Source organism: Sceloporus undulatus, chromosome 5 (genome assembly GCF_019175285.1).
Source record: "Sceloporus undulatus isolate JIND9_A2432 ecotype Alabama chromosome 5, SceUnd_v1.1, whole genome shotgun sequence".
Taxonomy (NCBI): domain Eukaryota; kingdom Metazoa; phylum Chordata; class Lepidosauria; order Squamata; family Phrynosomatidae; genus Sceloporus; species Sceloporus undulatus.
The window spans coordinates 51,891,122-51,906,569 of NC_056526.1; the positions used below are offsets into that span (position 1 = coordinate 51,891,122).

At 38.2% G+C, this 15,448-nt stretch overlaps 1 protein-coding gene across 3 annotated transcripts in view; it reads right to left on the reverse strand.

The window, feature by feature from the left end:
• Positions 1 to 679: 679 nt before the first annotated feature.
• The window catches only part of SYT1 (synaptotagmin 1), a 404,236-nt gene continuing 389,467 nt past the window's right edge, over positions 680 to 15,448 (reverse strand). For all 3 annotated transcript variants that reach the window (XM_042470299.1, XM_042470298.1, XM_042470297.1), the window contains 2 exons: positions 5,859 to 5,992; positions 680 to 3,850 (listed from right to left, as the gene is read on the reverse strand). In XM_042470299.1, coding sequence (XP_042326233.1) covers positions 3,644 to 3,850; positions 5,859 to 5,992 — 341 coding nt within the window. In that variant the 3' untranslated portion in view covers positions 680 to 3,643. The remainder of the gene's footprint in view (positions 3,851 to 5,858; positions 5,993 to 15,448) is intronic.

Genomic DNA, 15,448 nt, shown 5'->3' on the forward strand with positions numbered 1-15,448 from the left:
GGTGAGACCGAGGCTCATATGATAATGTCCAAATGGAATTGTGGTATGCCTGTAGTATTCTACGGTCCATATCCAACTCCATGTGGATGAACAGCAAGGGCAGTGTGTGCTTACTCCCACTCATATAATTCATTGATTAACTGTGAGCAAGAAACAGGAGTAAATATATCTTCTCTTTCCATCTAGAAACAGCTCATCAGCACTTACCTCAAATCCCTGACAGGTGTTGTGCAGAAGGATCAGGCTGGAGGACTGAATAATGCATCTGTTTTCACCTGCAATTCTTCTTCCTCTTAGTAAGACACATGCAGAAATCTGTTTCCTTCAGTTTATGCCCTTACCTGGATCAGTGTGAGAATGGATATCCCTGCTACGCATGTGGAGTGTTTCTACCTAAACCGTGCAGACCTTGGAGCTGTTTCTGTACACCACAGGCAGTAAGTATGTCACACTGCATATAATTTTTATTTTTATTCGCACCTCAGGAAAATGACCTTTTGTGTAGAGTCCCAGAGGCAGCATGTTATTTTGGGGGAATCTGATAGTTGTGATCCAAATTCACATTTCCAGGCTTTACTTCCACTGGCAAATCAACAAAAGATGAACAATAGCTGATGAATTCCTGCATTTGTTTGATTAGATACTGACGTGAAAAAGAAAACTGAAAGCACTCAAGGCATCAACAGGAAATAAAACATTTTTATTGGATATCTGTGTAGTATGTATGTTTTATTTTAACGACACCTGGAAAACTCTACCGTGGGATTCACTACACAAAAGTGAAACAAAATATAAACCACCTCATCAAAACTGAATGTAAAATACAGCTAAATTTGTCAGCTCGCGGGCCACGAGCAATATGGCAGGATAGAACACCCCAAACGTTTCTACAAGATACAGAGAAAAAACTCACACAGAAACACTCAAGCAGGCAGTAAATATACACAAAGGCAACTAGGATCTTTCTACAGCATCAGATTCTAATACTTTTACACAGCTTTGTCAGAAAGGTACATGTGGTTTCTTTGAGGATGAAAATGTCATCTTGGTCAAATAGGTCTGATATCTGCTGAGAACCATAGTACATTACCAACCAATTCTGTGGTGACATATATTCAGTCTGGCAGTGTAGGAGGAGAATGCATTAAGAATACCTTAACACAATGAATCTATTCTGGCAGCTTGAGCCTGTAAATTTCATTATGTGCCTTTTTCCTCTCTCCCTGCAAAGCCTTTCAGTTAAGGAAAGTTAAGCTGGAGGCTGTAAGTCTGTCCTGGTAGACTGCAAGCCTGGGTTTAGCTCTTCTCTTTGGTGGGATTTGGTCCTTTGAAAAATGTAAGATTATAAAGGTATTCTTGGATTTTGCTTATATACCTCTCAGCTTATCTGACTTAGTTATGCTTTTGCTGTTTAGTATAGAAAATAGAAAGACCCAATAGATGTAGTATGTCTTTTGGGATGCTATGTAGAAAGTGAATTACATTGCCACAAGTACCATTTGTGGCTTGTGAGTTACATTTTCCACTTCTTAGGGAGTGAAGGTTCAGATGCGCAGCCCTGAAAAAAGGGGAATTCATCATTTAGAAATGGTTGGTGATGCCTTTTAGGTTTAAAGCAACAACAACCTTGCATCAAGTCATTCTTAGGGAAATTCCATTTTGTCTACTGAAGGGTGCTTTGGTGGAAGGAGGATGCATGTCCCTGTATTGTTGGTGTTGGGTGATACTGAAAACATAACCAGTACTTCCAACATATTACAATATATTCACAGTCTCTCAAGGAAATTAATGAGTGAGTGAGTGAGTAAATAAATAAAGTAAAGTAAAGTAAGTCTTCAGGAAAGAGAACTGAGCTGAAAAAGGAATGCCCACATATGACATAGCAAAATGATGCAATATTAAATGATGGGCTGCTTTAGTTATAGACAAGCATTCACCATCAAAATGGGGTGATGTGAAATATTGCACAGTGTTGACAAAATGCTGTGTGGTCAATCCTTTCTATATGATGCCCTTGTCCTATGCATAGCTTTCCAGTTCTGAATTGGTCCATAGTATAAGAACTGCTTGTGCTATGCACTCCTTCGGCAGTGCAGTAGAAGGGAATGGCAGTATTTTTACAATATCACTACGGAATAAATTGATTGCTATCCACTGAGAAAACTACAGTTTCTAAGCACACACGGCAGTCACAGTGATACACAGAGCAGTCTTTTAAGACGCTTATGGAATGACTAATAGCTTCATAATAGTGCCATTTACTACATAGTAACATTGAAAACATTTAAAAACTCCTCCTGAAACGAGCATCTAGTGTACATAAGAGGTTGCTTTAGTTTGCTAGAACTTGTTCTTTGTTTTGTTTCACTTTTTTTAAAGGACAAATTAAAACTTATTAAGTATAAATAGTATATAAAAGGTCACTAGCTGTTATCTTTTGGCTTGCTTTGAAGTGCATTCAGAAATATGGCTAAATTTTTTTTTGTCCTCTTTTGATGGGATTTTACAATACTGTCTCGTCACCATGAAACTACTTTTGTATAATAAACACACACGGCTGTGATTTTTGCTTTAAAAAATATTTCTGCATTCCTTCTCATCTGGCTTAGTATAATAAAATATTTTGTTACAAAGTCTAATGTGCAAACTCATTAGAATTAGAGAATGTGAGATCACGAATGGGATTCACAGTATGCAAATTTTGTATAAAGGTGAAAACGGAGAGCTACTGGATTTCAGATATGTGTTTGCCATGATTTGTCCAGGGGTTTGCTACTATAGCATCCCAAACCTTGTGATTAAGTGCCCCTCCCAATTTATATGTTGTTGTCATGCTCCCTCTCCCCCACCCCAAGGAATTGTGCCTTCAATGTCTAAGTGTAAAGCCATGATTTTAGTTTGTTATTATACACCCCCCCACACACCCATACACACATAGGAAAAAACCCACAACATACCAGCTTCTGGCTACGCTTCCTTGAGGTCAGCTGTGGAGCTGCTCAGATCATGCTAAGTTGCCCATGAGAAAAGACTACCAATGGGTTTCACCCCTTAAAGGAGTGCCGTGTGAGCATAACTTGGTATTGTAATGGTTCAGTTGAAAGCTCAGATTTAAGTTGTCCTTTAAGATGTCAGTGTAACACTACTAGTGCCTTACAAGTTGGAATTTTTTTTTCTGGAATGCAGACGATACAATAGTTACCCTATAATATAGTATCAGCTCTCCTATATCTCAATCAATTTACATAATTTAAAATATAACATCTTATTAAAAACATCTAGATATACACAGATTAGGAAACGCTTACAACATACAAAGAAACGGACTAGAAATAAATTTTTAGCATACTGGTATGTACAACTGTGTGATACAATAAATAATTTCTGTCATGCTCTATCTACACATATTGCTTAAAAGAAGAAGTAGATCTGAGGGCAGTGGTGAGATGGAGGGCCTTATAGGGCTTTCTACATTTAAAGTTGTGCAAATTAAAACAAGATTTGAAGTACCACTGATCTGTGTTAGGGATGCATGGCTGGAAATAAAAGGACCCATATTACTGAGGTATTTACAGATACTGGCTAAAGAGCACTATATGGGCAAATGCAGAAAGGCTTCTTTTCTCATTTCTTTTTCTTTTTTTTACTTCTTGACTGCAAGCATGGCGTCTACCTCTTCCTCTTGCTGTAAGGTGTGCCACTGTGCAATGGGTCGCCTTGGGTTGGCCAACATGTCTGACCAATGTCGCAGCTCCGCGCCAGTGCTGTTGTAGCCCACAAACACTTTGCCAATGGCATCATTCTTGCCAATCTTGTCATAGTCCAAAACAGTCACAACAACTTGCACTTTCTAAAACAGGGTGAGAGAGAACAAAGCAAGGAATGAGAAAGGCAAACCTCAAACCAGATTAAATGCGCACAACTGATGTGGGTGTCCCTGCACACTCCCCAAAATAAAACTCTATAAAGAAGGGCAGGTGTTAGCATCAGAAAGCTAAATTGGCCAGGAAGACTGAAGAAAAGGCTTGTGGGAAAACAAAAGATCTGTAGAACAATGAAGATGGCTAGCATAGGCGAGGGATGAGTTTATGATATGGAACTCATCATTTTCAACATCATTGAATCACTGATGTACATGTCAGCATATCCCAGAAAGAAAATACTATCAGCATAGGAAAAAAAAAAGACCCAGTAAGCAATAGAAGTTCATAAAATGACCAGTCAGCAATTTTGAATAGACATTGCATAAGTTATGGAACCTAATGCACCACTATGGAGAAGTAATGTATAAAAGACTCTACAGATTTCCTTACATACTGTAGACTATACCAGCTACTTGAACATTCCCCGTACCCCAAACTATACCTGGCCATTTGATGTTGCGGGTAGTGAGTGTGTGAGGGTTTGTATGGTAGCTTCTTACTGAAAACTTTACACAACCATGTAATAATAATAATAATAAGAATTATTATTATTATTATTATTTATATCCTGCCACTCTGTCCAGGACAATCGGGGTGGCTTACATACTAAAACTTCATACAAAACCCCAATATCCCCATTTTCCTCCCTCCCCTAAAATAGGAATTAAACAGTTAAACATGTAAAATGGTATGTCCCAGAGGTTCAACCTGCATTAGAACCTATTGGGAACCCCCAAGTGTTTTCTTAATGACATGGTGGACTGTGTTGCATGGCAAAGATTGTGATCCAGGAAACTGGTCAGGAAAGGGAATTATTTGTGAGATTAGGAGGTGGCTCCCTTTGTTAGTGGAACTCACTCATAAAGATGGTTCCCTTGTTCTGGGTGAATGCCTTTCCCTATGCCCTTGTCAGATTACTAAATCTTACAACTTTAATTTCAAGGTACATATGTTGTCTTCCTGGCCTTCAAGAGTGGTAGTGATAAGATTAAAAAGATGTAGACAGTTTTAAGACCAGTGGAGAGCTAAGATATTGTTCAAATATTTTTGTACGTCTTCATAATGCATAGCTATTATGTTCCATGAATCCTTCTCAGAATCTTATCACTAGCATTCTAAAATAAGTACAAACTGATCTCTGCTTCTGTTTGAATTTCTTAGTAAACTGGGTACTGCAAAACAAAACAAAACCTGTTTTTTTGTGTGTCACTGTAGCAACAATACCACTGTGACATCATATTACTGTTCTGCAGTGTTTATGTATTGGTGCCACATTGTTTTGAATCTATGATTTATAGTTGTATAAAAGGTATATTAAATGTGAGCTGATGTATCTGTTGGCAGTGCTGCTTTAATATTGCCCAAATACCAGTACTTTTGTAAAGCTGTGCTGAAGTTGGAAATGCACCATTTCACTGCATTTATTTCTAAAACTGAAATATAAAACCAGTTATCCCACACCAATAAACTAAGCTATTTAGTCTCATATTTATGTATCTTATAATACCAGATTTGGCTCCACAGACTGACAGAGGAGCTTTGCATAATATTGTGATCCCATCTTTAGTTAGCACTGATGTAAGGAGAAAAATCAAGTCTGTAGTATGAAAAATGAGGAAAAGTAAGACTTGAATTTCTTTTAACTGCATAATGAAAGTCATAATTGCTTATCACTGTTTTCTGTTCAGAATCTGTTTGTGCTGAATATTAATATAACTTCTGTCTCCTACTTTTCTGACAATAAATCAACCGTTCCTAAGCACTGCAACACTATAGTCTTGAAGTAGTTACACTCATTTTAGGCCGTGCAGGATTAGTGCCTAGGTGCTAATCAAAGTCCGTAGACCTGATAGTTAGTAAGATTACTTTTAAATATATCTGAGGGCTAAGGAATGGAATTCCAATGCCAGACAAGCAACTGATGTTTAACATTACCTGGATTTGCTCAAACGGTACTTCAAAGCTGAAAGACTCATTGTAATAGGGATTCAGAGTGTTCTTCTTAATTGTTGTCTTCTTCTTCTTCAGCCGTTTCCCATTCTGCATCAGATGAATCTTCACGTAGGGATCTAAGCAATAAAAAGAAAAGCAAGGTTGTAAGTAAATGGGTACATCAGCTAATGCAGTGTGTCCTCTAATGAGGATAATTCTTGAGACAAAGAGAGCCAGGAGACACACAATCTGTTCTTCTGAACTAGCTGGACATGCATTGTTAGCAAAATCCATATTTGCACAAGTTAAAGATCAGATGCAGTTGCAAGGTTCAGATAATGTAGCTATGCCAAATCATGTAACTGTATTATGAAAACTGCCAGAGGACGCCTTACTGTAAAATTGCCTGTGCTCTGAAATATCAGCTGAAGTGTCACTGCTTGACAGGAAAAGTACAGGGGCAAACACTGTCTTTCTAGATCTTTAAGCATGAAGAATGCACTCTCTCCATTCATGTTTGCTTCCCTCCTTGCAAGGCTCCAGGGAAGAATTAACTTGAAAGCAGAGAAAGTTACACCTCTTCTCTTTACTTTTTCAACTACAGATGGGCTCAGAGGTGTCTATTGACAACATCAGAGCGCATGGATGACGCACTCATCTATGCCACAAGAAAACCTATCACAATAAAGCTACCTTGCTTGACACAAGAGGCAATGATGGTTATTAGTTTAAATTGCTTTCAGTAAGGATGAGAACGGAGGTGGGAATCTTGGAGGCCTGTAAAATGTTGCTTGATTGAAAATGTAGCATCCCTCTGCACTGGCCATATTAGTAAGGACTGCTAGGATTTGTAGTCCATGAACAAAAACAAGAAGACGGGCTGCATTATTCCCATTTCTGGATTAGGCAGATTTTATGGAAGATAGTCATTAACTGTGACCACTAAAATGGCTATAAACAGAACACGCACAATTCTGGGTAGATACGAGCCAAAGAAGAATGACTATTTTCATCATACCCTGGAAATAAAATTGCCAGAAACATTCTGCCTAACCACTGTGGTGAAACAAGACTAACTATACCTTTGACCTGGCCCACATGTAATCCAGCATGGCAGCTCCTCTAAGATTGTATTCTGTTGTTTTTGCAGCTAAATTCCTTATCTGATTAACTCATTAGGTAAAGAGGTATCCACATCAAGTTTTCTTTAGGAATTAGGTCTCTTAATTTAAGCACAGGGTGTTCATATGCCTCTAGGTCACCAGTGCAATCCTTAGACTTGTATGTAGGTGCAATCTTCCAATGTCCCTACAGGTATGGAAGTTCAATCTTCCTGTGCCCAGCTATTGTTTGGATATTCATATATCAGGTGGAAAAATCTGAATAAGGCTGTGTAGCTACATTCCAGTCAAAGGAGCTCTGTAAATCACACTCAGACAAATATGGTTATAGAGCCCTAGTGATGTTTATGTACTGAACCAACTAGACACATGGAGATGTTGGGGGTAAAGTTTACAAATGCACACCCATATCCTGTCCTCTCTTTAACTCAACGGGTGGTTGAATGCTTGCATGAATTAGAGTTCCTCTTCAGTTGAAACATTAAACATTAAAACACAGTTTTTGAGAATTCACAAGTTCTGTTCTAAGCAGTTAGACATCCAGCACCTTTGACTTAAAGTGCATTTCTTTAAAAAGAAATGACTGATGTATATAAAAAGAACAATTTTGAGAGGAAAAAGAACACTGGAAGGTGAGAGAAATCAGCTGAATGCTTTCTAATCTCAGTTCCTTATGTTTTTGTATGAGCACCCAATCTGCCAGAGAATAAATGCAGCAGGCTATAATTAGGAAGTGGAGTGTGAAGATTTAAAAACTCATCTAGCCTTTTCTCAGCAAAGAAGATTTTTTTTTTTCCTTTGACCTAACTACCACTGCTTTGGTTCACTGATTTTAAAAGGCATTCAGTTCAAATGGGAGAAGCCAGGAGCTAGATTGTTTCCTTCTTTGCAGCTCTAATATGAGATGGCCATGACTGTTTTAAAGGTGCTAAAATCAGCCCAGATAACTAACAGGGAAGAAAAACATTTAAAATATATAATTATTTAAAGATTTTTTTATTCTATTTTGTTCTAATTTCCCACAGCACATTGCATTTTTTAAATTTTTGTTTCTTTTTCAGGCCATTCATGTGCAGTTGTGGAACTCAGGGTCATTATATTTGGGAGCTCTGATGTTATAGCTAGACTGTTGATCCTGGATTAGTTGAAACTTTGAGTTAAATTACCAGGAAATTCATTGAAAGAACCTGACCTAAATTCAATTGCTAGTTCTAGCTCATGAAATCAGTAACCAATCAAAATGCTTCCTTGTTTCCATATGACCTGCAGCACATATGCTGTTGTCCTTTAAAACCAAAGACATAATCTATGAAATGAATAAATGCTTACTTATTTTCTATGAGTATTGTGCTGAATAACTTGGTTATACCTGCATTTCCACCTGGATCCTACCAAGGGTGACTGTAATAATTAATGGAAAAAGGATGATGGGAGACGTATCCCTCTTGACTGAAGTATAGACAGACATGAATTATATTTGTAACAGCAGACACATTCAAATGTACCACAGTTTAGAAAATACCTTTAAGAAAATTAATTACAATTACAGCTCCAAGGTTGCAAAAAGTAGTAACTCATTACCAAAACGACACCATTGAACTGTATTTATATGATGTACTGAAACAAGCTTATTGTACATGGGCAATACAGATCGAGAACTTGGATTACAGAAATACATTTGAGCATAAAAAAGAGGAAGAGAGGGGAGAAACAAAGGAATGTGGCAACACCTTTTTCTCCCCTTCTTTTCCCCCATTTCCTTCCGTTTCCTATTTTTTTTCCTTCCTGCTCCTTAACACAGCTACTTCTTTGAAAGAAATACTTTGGATAACCCATGAATCCATGAATGAATTAACAAGAATCTGAATTCTGGATTGACCAAAGGCCCTATTGCATTGGGCTCCTCTCCTGGTAAAAAAACAACACACTGTTTTGAAATGTGCAATGCAGTGCAATGCAAGAAGGACTGCTTTCTTCCCTATTGCACATTTGGAATCCTTCTGTCATTTTTGACTTTGTTCATGCTGAATTCTTACTGCACACAGCATTTGGCACTGCCCACCATGTACCGCCACCCCCTTTGCTAGTTTGACATATACAGAGATTCCCCCCACCCTCAGAAATACAAATCACAAGCAGTCTTACCTTTAAAAAGGCCTCCCCCCTTACACATATTTGTGTGTGTTTGTGTCTGTCCCCCACAGATTGGCTAGATAGAACCTTACTAGTCAATGACAGATGAAAGCCAGCAGCTACTGATTTACCTAGGTGATCTATCGCTATGCAGCAATTCGTATGCCTGAAGTCACTCCTACTGAACGAAGAAACAACCAGAAAGACACCTAGTAAAATAAATTATTTTATTACATTGTAGGAGTGCTTGTATTGTTTTGGTTTTTCCTTACAGAGTGTGCATTTGGTAAAGGATCCTTTTTCCAATGGAGAAAAAAAGTTTAAGGTTTTGCATCAAGGAAATCAATCTAAAATGTCCATCCACTTCTCCTCCTTCTCCCTTGACCACATTCCTCCCTACACAGTATACTCACTAGCTAAGTCTGACCACCCAAAATCATCATTAAAGTGAAATTTAACTTTTGTGCTGCAAATGATAGCACAATATAGTTGTGGAAAGGCGGCCATTAACAGATTTTTTTATGCTAGTAAAAAAAAACCTTTCTAAACAGTCTCCCATGCTACAATCACGGAAGAGCAATGATGCTACATAGGAGCACCAACTGAATGTGTTATTTTTCCAGTGCTATTGTGCTTTACTGGCCTCATGTGATAAGCTTCCCAGTTTTTGGTCTCTCAGCAAAGTCCAAAGGCAAAAGATAAAGGTAAAAGTTTCCCCTCTGACAAGTTTGTTTAGTCGTGTCCGACTATAAGAGGTGGTGCACATCTCTGTTACTAAGCCAAGGGAGCCAGCATTGTCAAAGATGACCTGTGGTTATGTGGCCAGCATGACTGCATGAGAACCTGTTATCTTTCCATAGATGTGGTACATATTTATCTACTTGCACTTTTACGTGCTTTTGAACTCCTAGGTTGGCAGAAGCTGGGGCTAGTGATGGGAGCTCACTCCATCCTGTGGCACTTGGGTCTTGACCTGCTGACCTTGTGATAGTCAGAGTCAGCATCTTAACTGCTGAGCCACTGCATCCATAGGTATGAAAATCTAATTCCTTTATACCTTGATGTGAATCAGAATCAAAAAGACATTCAAGTTTCAGTGGCCCATAATGAGCAAGTATGTAGGTATTGGTTTCTTTGTGAAAAAAGAGTCGTATGTTTCTCAGATTTTTAAGGAATGGATGACACTGAATTAATGATGCAAATAAGCTTGATTTTAAGAAATGGAAGCCCTCCATATACTCTTCAAACAACCAAGCCTAATCAAAGCAATTTTGGTAATCAAAGTGCAATAATTAAGATAAAAGTAAGATAAAATTAAATTAAAAAATAAAATTGAATAAGATAGGAATCCCACTAATTCCACTGCCTCAGTCTGATACCTCCTCCAACCTCTGGTAGTAAAAATACAATAACCAATATTTGTTTATAATTGGCTGCCTTTTCATAACAACAAAAATCTGCTGTGTGAGGGCAGCCTATCCACCCTCCCTAATGACCCTGACTACATATAAAGCTACTACTGCATTATCCAGCTATTGCCTCTCATAAAACTAATATATCTCTCTGCCACAGGCATTGTTTGGTTTGTATGAGAGAGAAAAAATAGGGATAGAATCTGTGCTGCACTGATCAGCAATGCCAGAAATATTTTAAAAGGGAAACAATGAGAAACTTTTTCCACACAATTTTTCATGGGAAAGCTCTTTTTCAAAATGTCCTCTTGCCCTTCCAAGCTCTGCCTCTCCAATTCCCCCTGAGAGGAGGCCATTTGTTGTATTTAGACATAGGGGTTGGCTGAAAATCATAGCACTGTCCTTCTCTAGAAAGGCTGAGTGAAAGCTGTAGCTTCTTGTAGCCACTAAGATTAATATTCAGTACATGGAAACTCAGGAGCTGAGAAATTCACAACAATTTGTATTGTGCATTACTGATTTTACAAGAACATCTCAAGGGAGGGCTAATAAAGAAGCCTTTAAAAGTAGCAGGGATTTTCAAGCGGCATGCTTTGTTTTACTGAAGTTCACAGGCAAAGATGTCAGCTCATTATTTAGAGGCAAACAAAAGACTTGTGTCTTATTTGAAATGAAAGTTGAGGTAATGTCAGACTGGCAGTAAATGCAGCAATCTTGAGAATGTAGTCACTCATCTACAAAACAAGCTCCAATGCCCATAGCAAGATCCTTGTGGACAAGGGATATTTAATCTAGTTGATAACAGGAAAAATATGCTTTGACATACAAGAGAAAAACCTGATTTCTTGCAGACAGCAACACTATTAAATAAATCACACCTATCCATGGCATCAAATGTAGAGAGAAGAGATGAGTCTGCGAAATGCAACAGGATGAGACTAAAATATTCATTCAGAACAAAAACTTTAAAGCAGAGCCATTAATTGACAGTAGTTTTTAAAGTGAAAATTAAGTTATAGGTATTTAATGGGTTTTTAAAAATAATCTTCAGAAAATGCAAAATTCAAAACTCTTGAACAGATGCCTCCAGAAACGCAGTAAGAAAAGCTGATGAGAATGGAAATGAATTACTGCATGCTGAATATATTGTCAAAACTAAGATCCAGATCTTTAATAAATGCCAGAAAATCCTCTGGACAAAGGTGTATAACAAAAGAGTGGTAGCTAAACAGAACATTAAGTGAAGCTCTATTTTATGGGAGAGGGAAGTATTGATCTTCAGTTACTGATGGGTCTTCCACACCTTTGCAGTATGTTTTGGAGGTCAGTGCACAATGATGCCATGGTTAGGATACCGGGTACGAAAGATCAGCAGAAAGATTGCATATTACCCAGTAATTCCTATATCTGGAAAAGAAATATCTTACACTCAGGGGCAGAAATCATCAGACAAAATCATGGGCAGTTTTGCCCTCACAACCTAATGCCAAGGATACTTATTTGTGATGATGCTTAACTTCTTAATTTTGTTGTTAGTTGTGGCCAAGTCAGCTTTGACTTATTATTTATTATTATATTTATTTATATCCCACACTTCTCCTAGGACTGGGACTCAGGGTGGCTTACAACATTAAAAACAATACAATAAAAAGATACAAAAACAATACATTAAAATAATATTAAACTACTACAATAAAACAAAAAAGAAGATAAAAATATTTAAAATACATTAAAACAATATAGCATCCTAGGATGTTTTTAATTTTTTTTTCTGTTTTGAATGCCTGTTTGAAAAGGAAGGTTTTCACCTGTCATCAGAAGTCCATCAAGAAAGGGCCATCTGGGTCACCCTGGGAAGGGAGTTCCAGAGTCTAGGGGTAGCTACAGAAAAGGCCCTCTCTTGTGTCCCTACCAACAGTGCTTGTGATGGTGGTGGGATGAGAGAAGGACCTCTCTTGAGGATTTCAGAGCCCCAGCCAGCTCATAGAGGGAGATACGGTCTGCCAAATATCCTGGACCTGAGCTATACAGAGCTTTAAAGGTCATTACCAACACTTTGAATTGTGCCTGGAAACAAACTGGCAGCCAGTGGAACTGTTTTAATGGCCTTAGCTCACTTAGTGTTTGTTATTATTGTCAGTTACCAGCAGAAGTCCCAGCAATCTCCCAATGCATTGCTAGGTGTGACAAAATTTATCATTGGGTGGTGGCAGTGAGTTGCTTTTGGGATGAAGATAGTCTCAAGGGATCCCATCCATCTCAGCAGGAGTAGAAAGGGACCATAGAGAACCTTCCCATGTTGGCATTAGGTTCCTCTGCTTCTGTCTTACTCCCTGGGAGGGAATTTAAGACAGTGTAGGACGCAGATAAAACCTTCACTTATGGGGACCTTTTGAATGAGAGACATCTATGACCTGCTCATCAGGTCTGGCCAAATCACCATGGTGACTTTCTTGACTGAATCTCTCCATACATGTAATGGAGTCTTCCTTTTCCTCTACCACCTCCCACTTTTTCCAGTATTATTGTCTTTTCTAATGAGTCATATTGTTGCATGATATTCCCAAATATGGAAGTCTCAGTGGAATGTTTTTGGCTTCTAGTGACAGCTCAGGCTTGATTTCCTCTTGGATCTATTCATTTGTTTTAATTAGCAAGTTAAAAATTACAGATTTGTCACACTTATAATTCTGAAAATATTATTAATTTTGCATAGGGTATCCCTTATTATGCAGTATACTCTGAATCAGGGTTAGAAGAGATTGAAGAGAAAAATAAATGGAAAGACATTGGGTCCCTGGTCTGAGAAAGTTACATTTTGACATAGGGACAATAAAAGGATTGAAAAGAGCCACCTAAAGACAATTTGCCTTCTTGAGAGAGCAGCAAATCTAACAAACTTACAGTCACCCAATTCATGATACTTAAAGATAGCCAAATAATTTTTGACACATACAGACCTGCCTCCATCCTGGCCAGAAACAAAATACAACAATAATAATGAAATTAACAACAACAACAACAAAAATCATGAATGCTAGTTGAATTGCTTGCCTCACTTAATGACAGAGACAGCTCTGAGAAGAAACAGATATCAGAAGACTGGGTGAATTCCTTTTGTACAGAAAAATGCTTATGTTTGGGGTTTGTTATGGTTATTTGAGAATGGTGCTATCATTCTTCACATGTAATTGTACAGTGGTGTGGATAAAAGACATTCAACAAATGATCACATCCACTGAATGGTGAAGTCATGATGTGTTGTGTTACAAAATGTCCACTCATGGTTTGATACTGACAGTTTTCACAGCAAGTTCTCTGTTGTGCATTCCTGCTTCTGCAGGGAGCCACATATTGGACAGAAACGTGGTTGTGAAATTGCTGGCATCATGGCTTCTCGCAGAGAAGCAGAAAGAAGGCAGGCTCTTCATATTAATTGCCTTCCATTCTGACAGAAGGAACATTTTCTCCACATGAATCTCAAGAGAAGACAAACTTCCCTCTTGTGAGTGGATGACTCAGCATGCAGCTTGTGGCTTTTAAGCCATGGATAATTTGCTTTAACATTTTTCCTTCTATGTGTTTCTGTTTCGGAAAAGATAATTAAGACCCCAGAAATAACCTGTAATGAGTTTAGAGTGATCACATGCATGGGTTGTCTAAATCAATATCTGTTATGCAAAGGGAATGCCTTGCTATAGGGGTGGGGAGAAGCTGGGGTGGAGAGGGTCTGAACACTCTGGGGAAGCAGCAATGAAAGGCACAATTTCTGAGAAGCTGCAAAGAGGGCTAGGGTGCTCTCTGTTGTGCATCAGTCAATTATTAAATCACCATGTTGTGCCTTTTGCTTTCTGTGAATAAATTACCAGGGTGGAGGCAGAGTGGGACACCTATATTGGCTGATGATGTCTCAGGAATAAACAGTGAGCAACACACTGGTAAGAAAGAACGTTCTTGCCATAATATCTTCCTCTGCCTTTTGGGAGCCAGTAGTGCAGTTAAGTAAATTTAGATTCTGATAATACAGGAATATTTAGCTCTTCAGATCTTCAAATTATTTCTCTTGAGCAAGCCTGATTTCATTTGGAGACCCTTCTGATCATTTTGCTAAGAGGAGGTCTGGATGTCTAGTTCTAAATCTTGGCTACAAACATCACTTTTGGGAGCAAAGTTAGGAAAAGAGGGGTACAGCTTAGGGCATATATTCCTCTCTATAATCAGTGTGGACTGTCTATTTCTAATTTGAATACCATTTCTGAGGTCTTAGTCCTAGCTTTTTCTTAGAGCGGCTAGAAATATTGGCCTTATGCTGATTATTAGTTCCAGCTAGAGAAGGTAGAGTAGTAGAGTAAGTTCAGTGGAACCCATATTGGAATGATTTAATAATTGATCACTGATACAATATCTCCTGTTCTAATGGGGACTAATAATATGGGACTAGCAATATTTTTCCATTGGATGGATTAGAGGAGAGGAAACAAATATCTCTCTTCTTACTTTCTGTATAACGTATGAGGCTGCAAGTACATGTACTGGTATGTGTATTTCCAATCCTGCAAGAGTGGCACTGCTTTGGAATACCATGTGAGATATCATTTGTAATCCCACCGATTGTAACATTCCATACTCTGTACATGAAAAAAATCTGGCTGACTTCAGCAAACACCTCTGGGAGCTTGATGGATTTTCCGCACTCCTACCAACCAACTTTTTGACCTGCTTCCAGAAGGGCAAACACAATTCTGATAGGATGTGAAACTCAAACGCTGGTAAGGAAGGCAATGGTATGAAATCTACAAAGTGTCAATGATCCATCTATTCACTGGAGAATTTTCAGTCTGGGATCATTAATTGCAGAAATTCCAAAAAATGCCTCATAATGTCCTACAGCTTGTTCTGATACTTACATTTTAAGAATCTCACCATG